General features: G+C 41.6%; 1 protein-coding gene across 2 annotated transcripts in view; it reads left to right on the plus strand.

The window, feature by feature from the left end:
• Positions 1–3,051: 3,051 nt before the first annotated feature.
• The window catches only part of LOC123749451 (glutamate receptor-like), a 65,228-nt gene continuing 43,201 nt past the window's right edge, over positions 3,052–25,078 (plus strand). For both annotated transcript variants that reach the window (XR_011230653.1, XM_069337140.1), the window contains exons 1-3: positions 3,052–3,276; positions 6,425–6,718; positions 12,394–12,644. Coding sequence is in view for 1 of the 2 variants with exons in the window: in XM_069337140.1 (XP_069193241.1) it covers positions 3,053–3,276; positions 6,425–6,718; positions 12,394–12,644 (769 nt within the window). In the remaining variant the exon portion in view is untranslated. The remainder of the gene's footprint in view (positions 3,277–6,424; positions 6,719–12,393; positions 12,645–25,078) is intronic.

Below are 25,078 nucleotides of genomic sequence, written 5' to 3' on the forward strand. Positions count from 1 at the left end.
CCACCTCACTCAAATGTAATGCCACATCACCCTTCCCACCTCACTCAAATGTAGATATAAAATCAGGGAAACGCAAGTTCTAATCAGTTGTGTATTTGTGAAGTCTTTGAAAATGTAATAAGTTTTACGAAACGCGCCCGTGTCGCGTCAGACTAGAAATAAAAATGAATTTTGGAGAAGTGATTTTTGATTTACCTCCAACAGTGAAGCGTAATGTACGAAAGATTGAGAAAATTCGTGTTAGAATTATTAATCTTACTTTTTCGGTCATATTTAATAATATATGTCTACAGGAAAGACTGCTACCAAAATATATATATATATATATATATATATATATATATATATATATATATATATATATATATATATATATATATATATATATATATATATATATATATATATATATATATATATATATATATATATATATATGTCGTACCTAGTAGCCAGAACGCACTTCACAGCCTACTATGCAAGGTCCGATTTGCCTAATAAGCCAAGTTTACCTGATTTAATATATTTTCTCTAATTTTTTCCTTATGAAATGATAAAGCTACCCATTTTATTATGTATGAGGTCAATTTTTTTTAATTGGAATTAAAATTAACGTAGATATATGACTGAACCTAACCAACCCTTCCTAACCTAACCTAACCTATCTTTATAGGTTAGGTTAGGTTAGGTAGCCGAAAAAGTTAGGTTTGGTTAGCTTAGGTAGGTTAGGTAGTCGAAAAACAATTAATTCATGAAAACTTGGCTAATTAGGCAAATCGGGCCTTGCATAGTAGGCTGAGAAGTGTGTTCTGGCTACTAGGTACGACATATATATATATATATATATATATATATATATATATATATATATATATATATATATATATATATATATATATATATATATATAAGCCTATACTTGCATAAACCACAAGTGAAGATTAATAATCTTTGGACAACACCCACCAGTGGGACTCGAACCCAGAAAGCACAACTACCTGTTTGTGATGTTTGAGATATATATCTCGAACTATCTACTTCTTTTGTAAGGTCTGATGGTGTAGTGGGTTAAAGCATACTAGTTATGCCAGCTACTGGAAGGTAGTTGTGCTTTCTGGGTTCGAGTCCCACTGGTGGGTGTTGTCCAAAGATTATTAATCTTCCCTTTTGGTTTATGCAAGTATAGGCATATAAGCTGGACACGAGTTCTCTCACATTGACAGTGGCTTGATGGAAAATGCAAACTGACCCCACACTCATCTGGTGCCTTCGGGAAGTGGAGATGTTTGAGATATTTATCTCGAACTATCTACTTCTTTTGTAAGGTCTGATGGTGTAGTGGGTTAAAGCATACTAGTTATGCATACTTTAAAAGTTAAAAGGTATAAAAAGGTATACTAGTTAAAGCATACTTTCCATCATAAGAAGGAAAGTGAAACGCCATGTAACCTCTGAAGAGACAACCAACACAACACCTATACCCCCTATTAGACTATTTTACAGGAACTTCTTTTCCACAGCTCATAAAACGGAGGAAAGGGTCCTGAAAGATATTGTTAATAGAAACGTTATCCCTACAGACAAAAATCAGAGGATACAACTGACGATTTACTATAAAACCAGAAAAACGGCCAGCCTACTCATGAGAAACTCTCCAGACACAAAACAGAACGCTTTAAAAAGAGACCAACGTCGTCTATGCCTTCAAATGCCCTCTTGGGGGACTGTAAGCTCCAAAAAAACAGTATATAGGCAAGACAACAACATCTCTTTCTAGGCGTTTAACGATGCATAAGCAACAGGGCTCCATTAAGGAACATATAATCTCTTCCCACAACCAAACCATCGCCAGAGAAATCCTAGTAAACAACACAGAAATCATCGATAGATACAGCGATAGCAGGCGGCTTGACGTTTGCGAGGCACTACACATCAAGAAGTCAACACCAGCAATCAACAGCCAATTAATGCACAACTATATTCTACCCACCTCAAGACTCCGCTCCAATATAGAAGCATCAAGAAATATGGACCAATAGGCTTTCTACAATCACTTCTATTCAATACCCATTGTTTCGTGTTCTGTCTTGTGTTGATGAAATTAATACCTTATTAAATACCACCTCACCCCATCCACCTCACTCAAATGTAGATATAAACAAATCGGAGATGTGTAAGTTCTATTCAGTTGTGTATGTGTAAACTAAAGTCTTTGAAAATGTAATAAGTTTTACGAAACGCGCTCAAGTGTCGCGTCAGACTAGAAATAAAAATTAATTTTGTAGAATTGATTTTTGAATTACCACCAACAGTGAAAAGAAATGTACGAAAGATTGAGAAAATTCGTGTTAGAATTGTTAATCTTACTTTTTCGGTCATATTTAATAATAATATATATATATATATATATATATATATATATATATATATATATATATATATATATATATATATATATATATATATATATATATATATATATATATATATATATATATATATATATATATATATGTCGTACCTAGTAGCCAGAACGCACTTCTCAGCCTACTATACAAGGCCCGATTTGCCTAATAAGCCGAGTTTTCATGAATTAATTGTTTTTCGACTACCTAACCTAACTTTTTCCGCTACCTAACCTAACCTAACTTATAAAGATAGGTTAGGTTAGGTTAGTTAGGGTTGGATATGTTCGGTCATATATCTACGTTAATTTTAACTCCAATAAAAAAAATTGACTTCGTACATAATGCAATGGGTAGCTTTATCATTTCATAAGAAAAAAATTAGAGAAAATTTATTAGTTCAGGAAAACTTGGTTATTAGGCAAATCGGGCCTTGCATAGTAGGCTGAGAAGGGCATTCTGGCTACTAGGTACGACATATATATATATATATATATATATATATATATATATATATATATATATATATATATATATATATATATATATATATATATATATTTATATATATATACATATATATATAAAGTTGGTAATTCATAATAATATTTTGGATATGATAGTGAACTGTTTAATTTCAGATCAGAATGTCGTATTTCTTGTGTGGAACCGTGGTGGCGGTAGTGGTTTGTGCTTTACCCTCATTTAGCCAGGAGTTGGGGGAACCTATGGCAACAGGCATTATGCTAGGTCGGATGATGAGTAAGGTGGGCGTGATGGTGAGTCAGGTAGTGGAACACCATCTCTCCGGCTGTCATCTGGTGATCATCACATCATCATGTGACTCACCCGTTACCTCCACCATACTCAGGTGAATTAGCTATATTTAATTATTACTGCGACTTCTTTAAAAAAAATGTTCCATTGTGAAACACCTCAATTTTATTTTAATCTTTTTTATTTATACCCCATTCTCTAAGATTTATTGCCTGGTGAGTAAGTGAAATTCACACCAGTTACTTCGTCTATCATCATTCTATTATGCAGGAGGAACCGCACGTCTATGGGACATCCAATAATGTTAGCAGACTTCTAGATGTTACCACTGCTAGGCTTAGGCTCGGCTACAAGTACCTCGGGGAATTTATAATATCTGCTGATGTAGATTTGACTAAATGTAAACTCTGTCAGCAGAACTAACTATTCACATACTTTGCGTCATTATATAATGGAATGTGAAAAAACCGCGGAATTTAGAGATAACACCATCAATAGTGTCCAAAGAAATGTGTAAGTACTTCATTCATAATGATGTGCTGCCCGAAATCTTAGCGAAGTATCCAATATTTTCTTACTGTAAGTAATGCATGCACATGACTGTAAAACTGCCACCCAGTTGGGTGGTTGTGCAGCGAGACTAGTAATTGTGTGACTCACAATAGATGTAAATTGCCTTGTATAGTGATTGTTGTGAGCCTCTTGTTGATCACTTGTGACACAAAAGATTATTGATGTGTGTATTTGTGTGGGTGATTAAATATGTATGTGTATGTATATATGTATACGTATATGTATGAGACTGTGTACATGTATTTATAACATTAATAATTTTGTAACTAGCGTCAATTTTTTTTATTTGCTTAGCTAAACGAACTAGAGGGTTCAGTTCCTGAACCGATTATTTGCCTCTGTAATCCTTTACACCACCGCCCACGAAATGGGTATTGGATGTATAATAAAGAAAGAAATTGAAATTAAATTGGTGAATAAAATCAAAGTTACAAACTTTTGTGCGATAAAAACATATATTAAATGCCAATTATCTCTCCAATATATAATACTGAAGCGTTAATATATGTGATCTGTAGTGATGAATGAATTAATTACAATTAAAGTCCACCTACAACATACGAAATATTTCTCATATTAAGATCAGCAGCCATCCAACCACCTTCCTGTAGAGTACTGTCACCAGAAAATACCATCCCTGGTGAGGCTGGCCGGTAGATTAGTGGGACCTGCAACAGTGTTCCGAGGACATGCATCTGAAGTAAAAAAATTCTTATTTATGCATACATGAAAAACTAAGTATTTCAAGACCTTTCAAGTTCGTAGAGCACGAATCGGCGGTGGCATTATTACTAAATTGTTCTTTTGTTTGCCAAAAAATTGTACCTGTTTTGAGGTCGCGGTAGTTAACATAATTTAAAATAATGTGCCATTATGGCTTTTGCTATAAGGTAATATTTGCTTATCATGCTTGTGCACATATATTGCTTCTAGTTGGTTCCAACCACATTAGTTGGCTCCCTTACACACTAGACAACTGGTCTGAACCTCCGCCATAACGGCAAGCATCCACAAGGTTTAGTCATCTATCCTCTGGCCACTCCAGGAAGATCGCAAAGTATTTATATTTGTGATCCCATTGTAGCCCGACTTTTGTTACCTCTTGTGTATACTCTTTCCATGGTTGACTTTATTTCTTAACCGAGGTGTACCTGGACCACGCAAGGGATGAAGACTTGTGCATGTGTTACAGCTGCCTGATCTGTTACAGCCTTACAGTAACATGAATATATGATGGTCCGCGGACCTCACAATAATCAAATGCGACGATATATGGCCCTCCTCACTGTCTGAGTGCCTACTCTTGGTCTGAGTGCTCCTCCCTGTCTGAGTGCCTCCTCACGTTCTGAATGCTTTGTCTTCATGTTTACTCATGGAAACTTTCGGTGTCACAGTGGACTCAGTGATGTAAATGCACTACAGTGACTGATTCATTGTTTTTATCAGCACATCAATAAATCTTAAGGGGGCATATCGATGTAAAATTAAAAGTGGTTCAATTTGCTTATAAATTTTTTTATGAAATGGTTATAGAAAGGGCTGCAGCTGGTCCAAGTTTCATCATCACACCCTAAACAGAAAAGGATAAAAAAAATAAACAACGAATTATGCAACGAATTTTCAAATAGTTTCAGGGAACACATGTGTCAACTAAAATCATTTCTATAACACTCAGATATTAAATTAAGCACATAATAAAGGATTCTAGTGATCAGTTTTATCAAAAAAGTGTTTAGTGCAATAATATAATTTTTCAAAGTTACCCTACTAAAAAAATATGCAATATATAATATTTATAAATTTTTATAAAATCACCAAATAGACTTTGGACTAAAATGTCTACTAGAGTCTGTAGAAGCACAAAAGCTACATATAAGGTGTAATTTGCATGTAAATTGATTAATAAATGAAAGCTCTGAAGTAATTTGAAGGTGTAAATTACTTTCCAGAGTAAAATAAAGATCCAAGTTCGGCCACCTGTAGCTGAGCTTGACTTCAACAGATTTCGTTCATAATTGGCACCCTTGCAGATAGGCATCCATTGAGCAAGGTGTGCAAGTTTCATGCAAATCCCTTGATAACAAACGAGAAAAAAATATTGGCCCAAAAAAAAAAGAAAAAAAAGAAAAAGAAAAAAAATTAAATATAAATATATTGAACATACATATTACAATTATTACAAGAGTTTGTGCTTCTACAGCACATAGTAGACATTTTAGTTGACACATATGTTCCCTGAGATTATTTGAGAATGTTGAACATTCGTTGCATAATACGTTGTGTATTTTTTTCTCCTTTTCTGTTTAGGGTGTGATGGTGAAACTTGGACCAGTTGCAGCCCTTTCTATAACCATATCATAAAAAAATTTATAAGCAAATTGAACAATTTTAATTTATAACAATATTTTTTGATATGCCCCCTTAAGTGAAATAATAACATTATATACATGTGCACACTGTTAATGAAATATTAGCTCTTTAGTTGATTGTTGTGGAACTTTAAACTCGGCGGTTATTGTAAAACTTGTGTTGCTGATTATCAATCATTTCATAGGATCCATGAAAAAACCCGCACGGCTCCCTTACTTAGCTTTGTATATACATTCCCTTCAACGTTAACGATAAATTAATAAGGACAACAAGGTGTTAAACTTGAGGCACCTCACTAGGGTCGCTGGGACCAGGGTAATCGTGGCCGTCGAGTCGTTCTTCATACACGAGCCTCAACCACCAATGGACAACCCGTTGCAAGACTCCAGTGCAGCCACTCCCCAATCACCCTCCTGGCAGCATGTGTCACAAAAACGATCATATGTGGACCCCTTACGTCAGCACCAGACACCTCAGGATCAGCTCTCAGTGGACAACCTCCTGCAGGGACTGTGGGGAGACTCGAGAACCACCTGCCGGGGACTTATTCTCGACCTCACCTCCAGCAGGAACACCACGCACCTCGCCCTCAGGTACTCTACTTTAAGCAGTCACAAAGAATACACTTTACATAAGGTTGTTGCGGTATCCTTACCCTGTTTCCATCTACCGCTTGATGTTTTGTGACGACTTCTCGTTAAGTTAGAACAATTAAATGGTAAAAACACGTCTTTTATTATTCAATCACGAAACTCATAAAACTTCATGCCTCATCTGTTATACTTATGTTTATCACTAGGATGGTCTCATGACTGTAAGAGGTTATGATCAATCACATTGCACTTTGACAAAGAGTGTTTATAAATATTTATTTCATGTTGTCAATCAAGAGATATTAAGATCACAGTACCTTATAACCGAGTAGTAAACATATCTCTGTCTAGGACATTTTTACAATATTCAGACCACTTAATATATATTATTGTAGTGAGACAACTCCTGGACGATGTTTAGTGAATTTAATACCAATATGGAGTGGATGCTCGACTACATTCTTATTTGCCTTTATTCTACGGCAAATAAACGAATGAATAAACTATTCATTCTAATAAGGAATAATTTCATTTTTCACAATTACTTTTTTATATTCAGAATAAACAAAAAAATAATAAACAAACATATTGTGTTCAAAATCTTTGGTTGAAGACGTGTCTGAACTCTTCCCAACATTTCTAAAATATTATAGAACAATTTGCGAGAATGGTGGAACTCTTCCTTTACTACCATACAAGAATCAGTTCAGGATCCGTACTATTATTTCACTTGCGTCTTTGTACACACTCGCTTTTCCAATACTTTTCTGCGTCTTTTGTGCACACACGCTTTTCCTTCACTTTTTACGTCATTTATACACACATTCTTTTCCTGTACTCTTAGGTGTACTCTGTACACACTTACTTTCTCTATACTATCCTGCGTCATTTGTACACACTCGCTTTCCCTGTACTTTCCTGTGATCTTTATTCACATTCTCCTTTCCTGTACTTTCCTGCGTCCTTTGTTCACTCGCTTTTGCTGTACTTTCCTGCTTCATTTGTAAACACTTGCTTTTCCTGTCATTTCCTGCGTCATTTTTACACACTCACTTTTTAATCTCTAAGGGAGGAGCGGGAGGGAGGAGCGGGAGGGAGGAGGGGAATGTGGGGGAGATTCACGCAGACGGGTGTACCTCTTACTTCCCCTTTTAGCTTACATACAAAACAGGATGTCTGCCTTTCCGAGGATGGAATACACATGCTTAGTGCTAACCTCACCCAACTTTGGAGTTATTTCTGAGGGACAGTTGCCTAACATGGACTCATCAGCATCAGCACTATTGAAAATAGTAAAACGTGACTTTATGTCGTAGCAACCCCGATATCAAACCTATCATTATCTATTAGCTTCCTTCTGTCTCGACTCCCTGAAGACAAACTATAACCAAACATTTGTTCTTCAAATATCATAAAACTGTTTTCCTAGGAAAATCATGATCAAAATTCTTCTGTTTACTGTATCGTTCCTCTCTACCTACCAGCCCCATACGTATCCGTGCTTCCGTAGAGAGATAGTGATTGGGAGACAGTGAGATACTGACATTGAGACACATAGGCTGAGACAGAAAGACCGAGAGACATGCACTGAGAGATAAAGACATAGATACACAGAGGCTGAGTAACACAGAGGGAGATGCAAACATAGAGAGACAGATAAAAATATAGAGACACAACGTTACAATGAGAATGAGATCAGATAGACAGTGACAAAGAGATATATATAGAGAGCCAGAAAGACAAAGATGGAGAAACCAGTTTGATCCGGGCACTGCTGGGTATTACATGTACATAATATGTATATATCAAACCAAATCAAAATATTTATTCATGAATGTAGTACATTTATAACTGTGATTTATACATAAAATTTACAGTACATTAATTACTTAGGAGTGAAAATAACAGTACAGCTTCATTCGAACTTCATTGGTATTGTTATTATCAAAATAGAATCGGGAACCTCATTCGTATCAACAAATTCATATCATTGCAATAGAGTACAAATCTGGCTTAGCATGTGGGACTGTCAAGACCCACAAACCTGTAAATTCACTTCGACCCATCATCAGCCAAATACAAATACGCGCTTTCATCTTTAAGATTCCAAAGGAATTTGTTGACCTATAGCAGAGGGGCGAAGGCACCAGGAGTGAGAGCGTATCATGATGTTCACTAATGTGCCCGTACAAGAGGATATTGGAATGATGATGGACAGAGTGTACCGGTATCCAGCTTTTACTCTTGTTGACATCCCAGATGGCACACTTAGGAAGCTACTCAAAGCTTGTTCCAAAGAGGCATTCTTCCTGAGTACTGATGGGCGCATGTATAAGCTGGTAGACAGCGTCGCTATGGGGTCCCCCCTTTGGTGTCGTTTTTGCTAATAGTTGCATGTTAACAGTCGAAACGTCCTTGTTGACATGCGAGTAAAGCCAAATGTAGATATGTGGACGGCATATTTCTGCAGATACCTGAAATAAGCACCTGCTGCAGCTTAAGAGTACATTCGAGGGACGGTCAGTAATGAGGTTTACTTGCGAGATTGAGAGTAGAGGTAGACTACATTTCCTAGATGAAATAGTCTCAAAAAGGAATTGTGTCTTTAACACTGCAGTGTACACTAAGGAACAAGCATTGACAAGTGCTTTAATACTAAGAGTGAGTACAAGTGGAGTATTGTCATAACCTATCAACAACTGCGTCCTTTGTACTCACTCCCTTTTCCTGTAATTTCCTGCGTCCTTTATACACTCTCGCTTTTCCTGTACTTTCCAGCGTCATTTGTACACACTCGTTTTTCCTGTACGTGTCTGCGTCATTTGTACACACTTACTTTTTTGTACTTTAATGCGTCCTTTGTACACACTTACTTTTCCTGTACTTTCCAGCGTCATTTGTACACACTCGCTTTCCCTGTACTTGCCTGCGTCATTTGTACACACTTGTTTTTCCTGCACCATTTGTACACACTTTTCCTGTACTTTAATGCGTCCTTTGTACACACTTAATTTTCCTGTACTTTCCGCTGTCGATTGTACACAGTCACTTTTCAATCTCTAAGGAAGGAGAGGAGTTGAAGAGGAGAAGGTGGGGGAGATATACACAGACTGATGCACCTCTTAGTTCCCCCTATTAGTTTATATGTAAAACTGAATGCCTGTCTTTCCGAGGATGGAATACAGATACATAGTGCTAACCTCATTCAACTTTGCACAGTCAATTCTGAGGGACAGTTTCCTAACATGGGTTCATCAGTGTCAGCACTATTGAAAATAGTAAAACATTGCTTGGTCTCATAGCAACCCAGGTATGGAACATTTCGTTATCTATTAGTTTGCTTCTGGCTCGACTTCATGAAGAAAAAACTTTAACCAAAATTTTGTTTGCTTCAAAATCGTAAAACGTAATACTGTTTTCTTAGGAGAATCTTGACCAAAATTCTTCTGTTGACTGTACCGTTCCTCTCTACCATTCTGCGCCTTTCGTGTCCAGGCTACTGCAGAGAGATATAGGCTGGGAGGCAGTGAGACAATGACAGTGAGACACACAGGAGGAGACAGAAAGACCGAGAGACATGCACTGAGAGATAGAGACATAGATACAGAGAGGCTCAGTAACACAGAGGGAGATGCTGAGATTGAGAGACAGAGACAAAGATATAGAGACACAACGTAACAGAGAGAAAGAGATCAGATAGAAAGTGAAAAGAGATATAAATAGAGGCCGAAAGACTTTCACAGACGGAGAAGCCAATTTGATCCGGGCACTGCTGGGTACTCCAAGTACATAATATGAATATATATCAAACCAAATCAAAATATTTATTCATGAATGTAATACATTTTATAACGGTGATTTTTTACATAAAATTTACAGTCCATTAATTACATAGAAGTGAAAATAACAGAAGAGCTTGTAATCATTGTTATTATCAAAATAGAATCAGGAAGTTCATCCGAATCAACGAACTCATATCATTGCCATAGAATACAAACCTGGGCAAGCATGTGGGACTGTCAAGACCCACAAACCTGAAATCCACTTCAACCCATCATCAGCCAAATACCTTCTTGAGGTTATCTTGAGATGATTTCGGGGCTTTAGTGTCCCCGCGGCCCGGTCCTCGACCAGGTCTCCACCCCCAGGAAGCAGCCCGTGACAGCTGACTAACTCCCAGGTACCTATTTACTGCTAGGTAACAGGGGCATTCAGGGTGAAAGAAACTTTGCTCATTTGTTTCTGCCTCGTGCGGGAATCGAACCCGCGCCACAGAATTACGAGACCTGCGCGCTATTCACCAGGCTACGAGGCCCCTATACCAGGCTACGAGGCCCCTACCTACACCCAGGTGCAGACTGGCTAAGCTACTCAACTGCTAACTCCGTACATGCCACGTGCTTTCATCTTTAAGATTCCAAAGGAATTTGTTGACCTATAGCAGGGAGGGGGGGGGGGAAGGCGCAGGCATCAGGGGTAAGAGCGTATCTTCATGTGGAGTCTTTGTTCACCAGTGTGCCCTTGAAAGAGACTATTGGAATGATGATGGACAAAGTGTATCGGTATCCAGCTTTTATTCCTGTTGAGATCCCAGAAGGCACACGTAGGAAGCTACTGGATGCATTTTCCAAAGAGGAACCCTTCCTGAGTCCTGATGGGCGCATGTATAAGCTGGTAAACAGCGTCGCTATGGGATCCCCCCTTGGTGTCCTCTTTGCTAAATTTTACATGGGAACCGTCGAAAAGTCCTTGTTGATATGCAGGTAAAGCAGAGTGTATATATGTAGACGGAATATTTCTTCAGATACCTGATATTAAGCATTTGCTGCGGCTTAAGAGTACATTCGAGGGAAGGTCAGGTCTAAGGTTCACTCACGAGATTTAGAGTGGAGGTAGACTACATTTTCTAGATGTAATAGTCTCGAAAAAGAATGGTGGCTTTAACACTGCAGTCTTCACTAAGGAAACAGACATTCAATGAGCTTTAATGCTAAGAGTGAGTACAAGCGGAGTATTGTCAAAGCCTATCTCAACCTAGCCCTCGCACACAGCTCCAATTGGTAGCATGTTGATAAGGAACTCTGAAGAGTAAGGCAGTTCCTGATCAGTAATATATATGTCGAAGATGTCATCGAAAAGAGGGTGAGCTGTTATGAGACATGAGACGAAACAGCCAGTAATACATTACTGGTCCTTCTCTCAAAAATATTCGTCAGGAACATATTTTCCACGGATCAGAAAATGAAGGAAAATGTCCTTTACGACGTTATTGATAGAAACGTGACCTCCTACCGACACCAACCAGAAGTTAATAATATACCATAAGATCAATGAGACTGCAAACTTGCTCATGAACAACTTTCCCGATATCAAATGAAACGCAACGCCTTTAAAGAGACGCCTGTTGGCTATGTCCTCACATGCCCACTTGCATTAACGTCAAGGCCCCATTAAGGTCCCTACCCACTACCATGTAGGCCTGGTAATACCGGATTCAGCAGACATTAGTGCTGTCCTGTAGAAAGTAATGGAAATATCTTTCCAGTGAAGGATAGTGTGTTAATTTTGTCTTTACTCTCGACAAATTTGTATTTGTATTTTGTAATTTAGCATTTGCAAATCATTTGACAGAAGTCTAAGTTGTTTTAATACATTTTAATTTACCTATAAAACAGGTTGGTGGAGATGTCTGGACTATGGCGGCTGCCGGAGACGGTGGTGATAGCCATAGGTGGGAGGGCAGGGGTGAGGGCCGTGCTGCTCCACCACAGTCTCCGCAACACTGTCCACGCCCTCTACCTCGCCCTCCACCATGACCTCAACCTCGCCCTCCACCACACCTCCCTCCACGTTCTTCACCACGCCTCCCTACACGCTCCTCTACAATTAAATTATTTAAGCCTCTGGAAGCCCTTTGTCAACTTAGGTCAGTGCATAAAATTAAGTGTGTGAGTTTACTGATGCTCTCATTTAACTCCGTTTGTAGCTCTCGGTAATATTGTTCTAGATTATTTTCCTTCCTTTTGTATCTAACTTTGCTTCTTAATGTTATTTCACGTCAAAATACATTAGGCAGGTCGTAAAAGGTTGCAGAGCACTCTTGTTGCAAATCCTTCTATCTTTGCAACAGGCTATTTTTAAGACTCGTGACAGCACAAACAATTATATGTAATTTTCTTAATCATCACTAAATGAGAGCTCAAAAAAATTAATTTAATGAGAAAGTAGTGGTTGGGAAATGCTGAATAACAAATACTTTAAAGTTATATGTTAGATAAAATATGCATCAGTAATAATTTTCTATTGTTTTGGTCATCATTAAAGAACATTTAAAAATATTCATAATTTTGTCCATAAGATTTGCGAAAATCATTAAAATAATAAGACTAAATAATATTATTACCACTCATAATAAAATAAGTGATACATTAAAACAATAGCGCACTTCTGTAGAGCAGGTTACCCCATATATTGTGTGAACTGAATATTGTGTACATACACCAATAGTTTACTTTAGTGCTGAACAATACTCTGATTCAAAGTATACTTAGTAATTAGCCACTAAGGTATTGTGATGGCCTCAGTGACACTACCACGGCAAATAGGCGAACACCATTATTGACTGGACAATACTTGCATGACTGTAGGTTTTAAAATACAGAAGCATTAAGTTTATTTTGTGCCATTCATTAGGAAGAAACGATATCTGCCGACGAAGGTGCAAGGAGAGGTTGGGCAAATGTTCAATAGTGCAGGATGTGACTAGGAATGTGGGAGATGGCCCAGTCTCGTCTGGTGCTCTGGTAGTGAGTGGATGTCGAGTGTGATTTGTGTACAGTAACGTCGTAAAAACTATGGCTTGAGTAATGGTATACTCTTAATGGGTATCTGGGACTTATGGCGGAAAATCCGACACCATTTAATAATATCAATGCAATTGCAGATAATATTGCTGCATTGTATACACAAGTTAACCCATAGAAAATGTAGCTTGTAGTGGAATTTTCCGTCAATAGAAAACGGGATATCATTGCCACATACTATTATAAATTCACCAGCTATTCTGCTGGGAATTATTCCAAAATACATTAGTCTTTGGACTTTTACCATCATAAAACATATCATTTGAATTAATTTAATTATCAGTATTAAAATAAAGTAAATGTGACCCTTCTATCACTTACTGGCATCTGGACAAAGTAGGCCAGTAGTGTCAGTGGTGAGGGAGTGGTCAACCATTGTTGTTAGACCTGAGGTGCAGGGAGCAAGTTCGGCTCCTGTTAATTTCTCTTGGACGAAGTGTTATGGAAACCAAAGGTCTTCCATCATCAACACCCTGTCAACATAATCAAGGAAAGTGTTCTACTGAAACCCGTTAATCTAATCATTTTTGGCCATTAATGTCAGTAGATAGGGCGACCGGTTAGAATGCGAACAGCCTCTAAAAAAAAGTAATTAAGCCTTGGTCTTTATGATTTATTATATAGTGTTTTCTCTGATATAGCTGTCATATATTAGGATTCTGGCTTTATAGCTAGTGCCTTTGACAGGTCAAGAAGAGGAAGCAAACTGTGTGTATCAGTTACTGGGTGACAGAAGCTGCCTCACACGAGGAAATTTGATGTCTACATTCTAATTATATCTGGTGGACTAAGCCTGCTGTGTAATAAGATAAGGAACCTCCTCAATGTATACTAATATTGTCGGGGTTCACCATAAGAGGGTGAGCAACAGTATACAAGATGTCCTCTCAACGGTTGCACTATTAGCGATAACCGTTACTCACCGTAGCGCTGCAGGTCTTCACTCCATCCTCACGGCGCCACTGTACGCCAGGAGAGTACCCCAGTCGATCCCCAACCGGCCTTAGTAGTTAGAGATGAGTGGAGACACAGTTTGCTCTTTCAACTGTGTGCCTGCCCCGGCAAGGGCTCTACTATTAACCACAAGGTCGCCAACTGGTGTTTCCTGTGTCCAGTAACACGTCAGTGGTTTCGTGGAATTGTGATAACAGCGGCAAGAACACACTCAATAGATCTGATATCAGGCAGGTATGTATCTATCACTCTCACCTTTGTAATAGTTAGGTAGCAGCAAGAATTTTGGAGGGGTAATACAAACGAGAAGGAATTTTGTATTTTACTTAAAACTCAAGAGATCATATTCATATATCCACAGGCGAACAAGTACAAGCAGGAGTCGCTCTCTCTCTCCACATATAATTTGGGCACACTATATGGCAACACGCTCTCCCCCTCGCGTGAAATGTCAAAATCAGCTGAGCGATTCTCACCGCGCGAATGTTCGTTTATCTGTTTGTCTGGCGTGAGACGCCTGTTTCTTTAAATTCTCAACTATCACTGTATTAACACACAACACGATTACTGCTATAATGGCAATAGAACGCAGATGATTCACTGCACTGATCTTGAGCTCAATCACATATTTCTATATTAATGAACATAATAATTCACTATCATGGCGTAACACACTGTACTTCATATAATGATTACGAATGCTACAAGATATAATACTGGAGTTCTCAGTAATTCCTTTCATAGGCGAATATTCAATTGATCACTGCACACATGAGAAATTATTCAACACACAAGCATGTATATATATAGATAAATCATAGATATCAATAATAGTAATAATATCAATACTGGTCACATAGCCTAACACCAATAACTGGTTCACTTTATATATATATATATATATATATATATATATATATATATATATATATATATATATATATATATATATATATATATATATATATATATATATATATATATTCTCTGGCATAATTTATACCATAAATGTCACATGAAAGAATTCATCAACTAACACAGCAAACTCTTCAATAATAACACAGGTGTATCTACACACCGCAAATATCCTGTGAGAGCTTTCTCCAGCCCCACTTCTCACAACTGTGTCCTACCGTGACATTGGTGAGCCTTGCTCACGACTTACAAAATACTCTGGCTAAATAATATAGCTGACTAAAGGGGAATTGGGAGGGAAACTAGAATCACCTACTTCCACCTATCCTCCAGTGAGAGTTGAGTTGTTGCTCCTGGTCCAGGCTCCCGCCTTGTGTAGGGAACGCCCCCCCACACACCCTGTCGTATCCTCCAGGAACCCAATCAACGTCCCAAAATAAACGCGTCGTCTCCGTGTTCTGTCCTCCGCGGGTCCATGCTCCTCCTCCACGTCTTGTAGGTTTGGAGTCGGTCTCCCGGCCGTCAACTTCTCCTCCCAACTACGGCTGCCAACCTACGTCTCGGCTGCAGTCGTACGGATTCCCAATTAGTATCTTCTTTCACTGCTTTTCAGTGGATTGGCGAAGCCGCTACGTCGTCACTGTGAAGCTATCAGACGTCCCAGACGATACTGCCTAGACTTCACCTTCACAGCACCCAACCCTGGAGCACTTGATGCTCAATATTCCGTCAATTCCCTCTTCGGTCCACACATGGAATGAAGAAAGAATTCTCGGCGTACTTGCAGACTACGGGTGACACGTAAGATCCAGGGGAGTGGCGTATTGCTGTCAGATTGACAGGATCAACCTTCACACATCCGTCCACCTTGACATGTCGTGTTAGACTGATGGCGCCTCCGTGGCGCTATGACCGGACCCCCCTGCCTTCGTGACGTCATACTTGCCAAGGGAGGTTTTCATTGGTTCCCTGAGCCACATCGCTGTCGGTGACCAATCTGGTGCCACTGACGTCACACAGTTTTGGCGGCAAAACGAAGGGGCCAGCGCCATATTGGCTTCCTAAAGGGCCTATACCACAGGCCAAAATACTTTTCTTTCACGAATTTCTCGCCACCTCGAGAACACTACACTCTCCCACATATATCAAACTGATGCCCGCGACGTAGAGAACGCTCGGGTAAAGCGGACATGACTCTTACAGCAAGCGTGGGAGAAATATAAGGGGGGGGGGGACGCTGTCACATACCCCTCCCCTTAAAATAAGAGTCATGTCTGATTAGTGTATACGGGACAGGGCATCCGCAACCACGTTGTCCTTCCCCCTGATGTGCTTGATGTCCAGCCAGTACTATTGCAGTAGCAACGCCCACCTCGTCAGACGTTGGTTGGAGTTCCTCATTTTGTACAAAAAGGTTAGAGGGTTATGATCTGTGAACACAAGAACAGGTCCCGCCCCTCCTCCCACGTACACATCGAAGTACTTCAGGACCATAACTAGCGCCAATGCCTCTTTCTCAACGGTACTATAGGCCCGCTGGTATTTCACAAACTTCTTAGAGTAGAAAGCTACTGGCCTATGTATCTCACTCCTCTCTTGAGCCAACATGGCCCCTATCCGAACGTCGCTGGCGTCCACGTACAGGATGAATCTGGCTGAGAAATCTGGGGATATTAATACCGGGGCCTCTGTCAACAGTTTCTTGGTCTTCTCAAAAGACTCTTGGCAGGCCTCTCCCCATCTCCATCGCACATTCTTGGAGAGTAGCTCGGTCAGGGGATGCGCTACCGTGGAAAAATTCCTGCAGAACCCACGATAGTATCCTATCATCCCGAGATACCTTAACAACTCTTTATACGTTCTGGGCACGGGGTATTCCTTAATGGCTGACACTTTGTGATCTACAGGGGTTACTTCTCCTTGGCCGATGATGAAGCCTAGGTACTCCAAGTGGGCCTTCCCAAACTCGCTCTTGGCTAAATTTACAGTCAAGTTAGCCTCCTCTAGCCTTCTAAACAATTCCTTGAGTCTCTCCAGGTGCGTCTTCCAATCGTCGGCGTATACGACGATGTCATCGATGTATACTGTGCAGCCTTCGGCCCCCCTTAGCAAGTCATTCATCATGCGCTGGAAACAGCTACCGCTGTTTTTCATTCCAAAGGGTAACACCTTGTATTGGTACAGCCCGTCAGGTGTTGCGAAAGCTGATATTTTCCTGGCCTCAGGAGTCAAAGAGATCTGGTAGTACCCCTTGTGCAGATCGACCTTCGATACGTACCTTGCACTGCCCACCTGGTCGATGCAATCGCTCACTCTTGGCATGGGGTGAGAATCTGCCACAGTGATGAAGTTCACCTTTCTGTAGTCTGTACAAAAGCGGAATGTACCATAACTTTTCTTCACTAACAAGCACGGGGAACTCCACTCACTTTTGCTAGGCTCTGCAAGGTCGTTCTCAAGGAGATACTCCACCTCCTTCCTCATCAGCTCTCGCTTCTCCGGGCTTACCCTATACGCGCTCTGCTTGATGGGCCTGGCGTCCCTCACCTCCACCTCGTGCGTTACATTCTTGTGTCGTCGGGGCACGTCGGTAAAGAGAGAGGCATTCTCCCTTAGTAGGTTTGTCAGGTTCGCGCTCTGTTGCCCTTCCAGGTGTTGTAGCTTGTCCTCGATCTTCGCCAAACTCTCCGTATTGGTGAGACAGGTGCCGTCCGCCCTGGATCACTTTCCTTCCTCCTCTGGAAGTTCCTGGTCCACCTGCATACACAAAATCGTCTTCTGCTGGGGGTCTCGAGTCACAGTCCCGTCCTGCACGGCGGCTCCTCCTTCCTCAGGGAAGAAAGGCTTCAGGCGGTCTACATGACACACCTGTTTCTTGCGGGGTCTAGCCAGCTTCCTGATTTCGTATGTTACAGGACCCAACCGCCGTAGCACCTGATACGGTCCCTCGAACCGTGGCTCGGTCACTCTACTCTTACCCGGCAGCAATACCATCACCTGGGACCCAACCTGGAACTCCCTCGGCGTAGCTCTCTTGTCGTACCATTCCGACATACTACGCTGCGCCTCCCTCAGATGTTTTCCAGCTAGTTCCTTTGCTACAGTGAGATGCTCCTTGAACTTTTGAACGTACTCATTGACTGTTCCCACGGTCACTCCTGGTGTCCATTGTTCCTTCAGCAGGGACAGACGACTTCGCACCTCATGTCCATACACCAGCTGGAAAGGTGAGAAACTTAACGATTCTACCACTGCGTTACGAATGGCAAACAACGCAGGGTATACTGCCTCATCCCACTCAGCTCCCTGCTCTGCGCCGAACACTCTCAGAACGGTCTTCAAGGTGGAGTGAAACCTTTCGATCGCCCCTTGCGACTGCGGTCGGTAGGGCGACAACCGAATCTGAGTCACTCCCCAACTTGTCACGGTCTGTCTAAACCACTTAGATTGGAATATACTTCCACAGTCCGTCTGAATTTCTCTGGGCATCCCCACCCAAGAGAAAAATCGTTGTAGCTGCCCGGCTACTCCTCTCGACGTCAAACGTAGCATCGGGACAGCTTTCGGAAATCTGGTGGACGCACACATGATCGTCATCAGGTAGGTATTTCCTCGTTTCGTCCGTGGCAATGGTCCCACCCCGTCGACCAACAGACGCTTGAATGCAGGCCCAAACGCAGGAACAGGGACCAACGGGGCCTTCGGTATCGTGGGTTGGCTCTTCCCTGCCCTCTGGCACGGTAAGCACGTCTTACAATAACGCCTCATCTCGGCTTCCATACCTGGCGAGTAGAAATGATCCCTGATCTTTCGCAGCGTGTTGGTCACCCCCAGGTGACCTGCAGAGTCCACAGAGTGCGACAGATCCAACACTGCCGCTCTGCACTGGGCCGGCAACACTACCTGATGTCTCGTACCTAGAGACTCTTCTCCGGCCTCCATCCTCACAGGCCTCCACTGTCTCATCAGCATGCCGTCCTGTATGTAAAAATGAGTGGCCCTCTCAGGACCAACACGTCCTCCTTTGGCCTCATGAATTAATTCGGGGAACTCTATCTGCTGCAACTCTCCAAGGCGAGTGCGGTCTACCCCTAGAGAACTGGTGAGGGTCACCTGTAACTCACCATCCGGGCTGCCTTCGCCCTCCACTTGTTCTCCGGGTCCCATGAAGAGGTGATTGATTCCCAGGCTGTTGGACGTCTCCTCAGCCCCATCAGGTTCACTCCCTCCGTGTCCGTCGCACCGTCTTGGGACCACAGCGCATACAGGGAACGCCACCACGGCAACTCCCTTCTCGTCCCCACAGGCGTCTAAAACACTGCCTTTCTCCTTATAGTGCTCCAAGCACTACTCGCCCTTCACGAGATTCGGGAGGACACATCCTCCACATGCGTCATTTCCCAAGATGACTTGTGCCTCCATCTTGGGCATTGATGCACAGACCCCCACCACTAGGGTCTGGCAGCCATAATCAGAATTGAGAGTCACCTGGTGTAGGGGCATCCGCACTGGGCTTCCCACAGTGGTCACACATGCCACCCCCACACTGGTACTCTCGTAACCCTCGGGGAACAGGGTTTTGCTCACCAGGGTAAAATCTGCCCCAGTGTCTCTCAATATCTTCACTGGGATGGGGTCTGCATCCCCCATCCTTACGGTTCCCTCACACACGAATGGGTGAACTCTTTTCTCCCCACTCAGTACGGGTTCATCCCGCACCCTCTCGGCCATTTGGTCCTCGACCCTCACGAAAGCAACGTTCCCCCGGTGCTTAGGGCGTTTGCAGTCCCGCAAGAAGTGTCCGAATCCCCCACAAATGAAGCAGCAAAGCTTCCCCGTCGGAGACCATCCACCACCGCTCGCCCTGGCACCGCCTCCAGGGGCCGTCGCTCCGTGTGTCTTCCTCGCACCATCCGTCGACTCCTTCATCGCAGCAACAGCTCCTGAGCTCTCAGTGTGAGAGTTTTTTAGATGTGAATTTGTGGAATAAAATGTAATTGGTATAAGGAATTGAGCTCGGAAAATTTCTAAGAATTTTCTTTATTCTTTAACCTTTATTCCTGTCGTGATATTCAATTAGGTCGCCTGAGGAAGGACTTGCTTAGCTAACACACCAGTGTAGTAAGCAGCTCATTCCTCACTTTGGGACCATGTATGAACAATTGACTAGGCGCGAGCAAACGCCGAGACCCCAATGAAAATTGAAATCCCCTCCACTTAGGTCGCCGACCTTCGCCATTCGCCGAAGCGAATCTAGCGAGTAGGTCACGGGCTCTCACAACAATAATTTATTGTTGTGTGGTGCTGTATATTTGATCCAAAGCTCAGAATCAGTCTCAATTTTATTAGTCGAGTGTGAAGAACATTTGCATAACAATAATAATGTGTGGGGTGTAACGAAAAGACAGTGTTAACCATAACAACTTAGTTTATTCAATAAAGTACTAACTACTACAACAAAACAAAAAGAAATGTCAATGACGTTACTCGAAATCCTTCCTGTGACACTATCAATGACAGCTAGACACCAGCCCCTCGGACTGCATAATGAACTAACTCGAACATAAGGGTGACCACAGAGGAATCAACAAGAAACAAGAACTGACAGATCTATAATCACAATTACAACAAATGACACAGTAGGTTCTGAAACACGTCTCCAGTAACCTCCTAACTGTTCTACGCCTCAGTGTAGTCTACACCTGCAATAGCGGTTGCAATGCAATCAAATCAGTAGTCTTTAAATGACAACAATAACTAATGGGTTCACTGGCAACTCCAGCACCCTTCCTCAAATTAATCCTTACGTTAACACTCCGTCCCACGGACGATCAACAATCAATAACAATTGATTTACGTTAATAACACAATAACATTTACGTTAATAACAAGGTAACATTTACATTAAATTGATAACTCTTACAACTGTCACTAGTAACGCGGAAATTACACAACACTCTACCCGTCAAGCATTCAGTGAGAAAATCACATTAATCCCTGTACTTCCAGACAGCTGATTAATCTCTTTACTATTACGTTAATTTACGGCAATCGGTTACTAATCACTCAGCGATGGTAAACTGATTTACAATGTTCAAAGTGCTAAGAGAACGGTAATCACTCGTGATTACCTTTAGAGTAATTAATTGCTATCCTCAAGATCAATAATTAATCAATTAAAATACGCAACCTTTCACACTGGCTCAGCAATTTACATTAAGGTATGAATTCCGTCTAAGCCTTCCATACTCAGACCAATTCAGGTGGCTAATAACCGTAATTAGCACCACGTTTACGTTATTCTAAAATGACGTTACTCCTCCCACGAGTCAATCAAGTGCCGGTACTTCCGGGCAGATAAATAATGACGTTACGTTAATGGAACTGACGTTACGTTCTAGCAATGTCCACAGACGTGTTACTCCGGCCAGGGTAACATTTATGGACTGCTGGTGACTGGGGCTCTCACATGAGCCAAAACACTAGATGTTTCGTTTGCTGGTTACCAAACTTAAGTCCGCCCACTTAACAAGTGCACTTAACAAGTGTACTGGCTCCCACAGGCATAAGAGCACTATTGTAAGTGAGCTGGTGAACCATCTCCTCACACTCAGCTTGGGACTTCTTTACCGGCTCCACAGCACTCTTCGATCCTCGGTTGTCCCCACTCGAGAGGTGGGACTTGGGAGAACTCGCTCCTGTGCTCCATCCGTCCATCCTTCTATAATTTCTACCATATCCGGAGTATACGGACGGTCGGTGTTGTCCCTCTCGGCGTGGGCGCAAGGCTTCTTCCAGCATATCAGCTCTGTCGGCTGCGGCCCTCAGGTCCTTTATGTCTGCCTCCTTTACTCTAACCCTGATCTCAGGAGAGAGCACGGACATAAACTTCTCCATGACCATAAGCCTCTTGACATCTTCAGCCGACTTCACTCATTCAGACTCCAGCCACTTAAGGAACTTCCTCTCCATGTCCATCGCCGTCTCCGCATAAGATTTTCCTGGCGAACGGGTACATTCCCTGAATCCCTTCCTGTAGCATTCCGGCGTTAACTTGAACGAGTGGAGCACGGACCTCTTTACAGCATCGTAGTTGGTACACTCTTGGAGGTCGAGCATATTGTAGGCCTCACGAGCTTCACCGGTGAGCCTACTCTGAACCAGCTCCGCCCACTCTGCTCTCGGCCACTTCTTCAAGGTAGCGACCCTCTCGAAGTGGTCGAAGAAACCTTCAGCTTCGTTTGGTACATGACCGGCAAATCTCGCTCCCTCACTCGGCGGTCTTCCTGCTGTGGCGGAACAGGTGGAGCTAGCCCTAGCTCAGCTTGCTTCAGCTCCACATCCTTGTTAGCTTCTATCTCCTGGTGTTTCAGCCTAGCTTCTAGCTCGTGCTACTCTCGCTTCAGTTACGCTTCTTCTCTCCTCAGCTGTGCCTCTCGCTCTTCCCGCTTCAACTGAGCTTCTTGCTCACGCTCCTCCTTCACGTCTTGTAGGGTTGGAGTCGGTCTCCCGGCCGTCGACTTCTCATCCCAACTACGGCTGCCAACCTACGTCTCGGCTGCAGTCATACGGATTCCCAATTAGTATCTTCTTTCACTGCTTCCCAGTGGATTGGCCCAGCCGCTACGTCGTCATTGTGAAGCTATCAGACGTCCCAGACGATACTGCCTAGACTTCACCTGCACAGCACCCGACCCTGGAGCACTTGATGCTCAATATTCCGTCAATTCCCTCTTCGGTCCACACATGGAATGAAGAAAGACCTCTCGGCGTATTTGCAGACTACGGGTGACATGTAAGATCCACGGGAGTGGCGTATTGCTGTCAGATTGACAGGATCAACCTTCACACATCCGTCCACCTTGACATGTCGTGTCAGACTGATGGCGCTATGACCGGACCCCCCTGCCTTCGTGACGTCATACTTGCCAAGGGAGGTTTTCATTGGCTCCCTGTGCCACATCGCTGTCGGTGACCAATCTGGTGCCACTGACGTCACACAGTTTTGGCGGCAAAACGAAGGGGTCAGCGCCATATTAGCTTCCTAAAGGGCCTATACCACAGGCCAAAATACTTTTCTTTCACGAATTTCTCGCCACCTCGAGAACACTACACTCTCCCACATATATCAAACTGATGCCCGCGACGTAGAGAACGCTCGGGTAAAGCGGACATGACTCTTACAGCAGGCGTGGGAGAAATATAAGGGGGGGAACACTGTCACAATATATGGAGTTTAATACTGTAGTTTGATTGGCTGCATATATATAAATTCAATATAAACCCCCCTAATGTGTATGGATCGATTTGTGAGATTATTGCAGAAATACAGTCCACTTAACATTATACAAATTGCTATCGAAATATATAAATTAACGTAAATATAAATTCCATATAAATTCTTATAAATTAAATATATATAAATCTCACAGGTCGGTTCCCACATTATATGGTCCTTCGAACCTAGATTATATGATCATTCGAACCGAGATGGTCTAGAGAGCTAGACCATCTGTCATTAAATTAAAGTTGTCATTAAATTAAATAAACTAGTGTAATAAATTAGTGAACAACAAAGCCAGTCAAAGACGGCAGCGTTGCCTCGAGCTAGCCCACGACCCCCTCAGTTGAGTCCAGCCTCAGTCAGCGGTTTCATGGACACCCACAGATATATATATATATATATATATATATATATATATATATATATATATATATATATATATATATATATATATATATATATATATATATATATATATATATATTAAATATGACAGAAAAAGTAAGATTAATATTTCTAACACGTATTTTCTCGATCTTTCTTACGTTTCTTTTCACTGTTGATGGTAATTCAAAGATGAATTCTCCAAAATTCCTTTTTATTTCTAGTCTGATGCGACACTTAAGCGTGTTTCGTAAAACTTATTACATTTTCAAAGACTTTAGTTTACACAAACACACACAACTTTAACTGAATAGAGCTTAAACATCTTTCGAGTTTTTATACCTACATTTGGGTGAAGTGACATGTTACAATAGTTTTGGATGAGGTGAAAATAAACTTTTAACACAAGACAGAACACGAAACAATGAAATACAAACAGGTATTAAAAGTACGTAACTGCAGAAAGCCTTTTTTTATTGGCCCATATTTCTTGATGCTTCTCTATTGGAGCGGAGTCTTGAAGTGGGTAGAATATAGTTGTGCATTAATTGGCTGTTGATTGCTGGTGTTGACTTCTTGATGTGTAGTGCCTCGCAGACGACGAGCCGCCTGCTTTCGCTGTATCTATCGATGATTTCTGTGTTGTTTGCTAAGATGTCTCTGGAGATGGTTTGGTTGTGGGAAGAGGCTATATGTTCCTTAATATAGCCCTGTTGCTTATGCATCGATAAACGCCTGGAAAGAGATGTTGTTGTCTTGCCTATATACTGAGTTTTCTGAGGTTTACAATCCCCAAGAGGGCATTTGAAGGCATAGACGACGTTTGTCTCTTTTAAAACGTTCTGCTTTGTGTCTGGAGAGTTTCTCATGAGTAGGCTGGCCGTTTTTTTGGTTTTATAGTAAATTGTCAGTTGTATCTTCTGATTTTTGTCTGTAGGGGTAACGTTTCTACTGACAATA

Source organism: Procambarus clarkii, chromosome 4, assembly GCF_040958095.1.
Source record: "Procambarus clarkii isolate CNS0578487 chromosome 4, FALCON_Pclarkii_2.0, whole genome shotgun sequence".
NCBI lineage: Eukaryota > Metazoa > Arthropoda > Malacostraca > Decapoda > Cambaridae > Procambarus > Procambarus clarkii.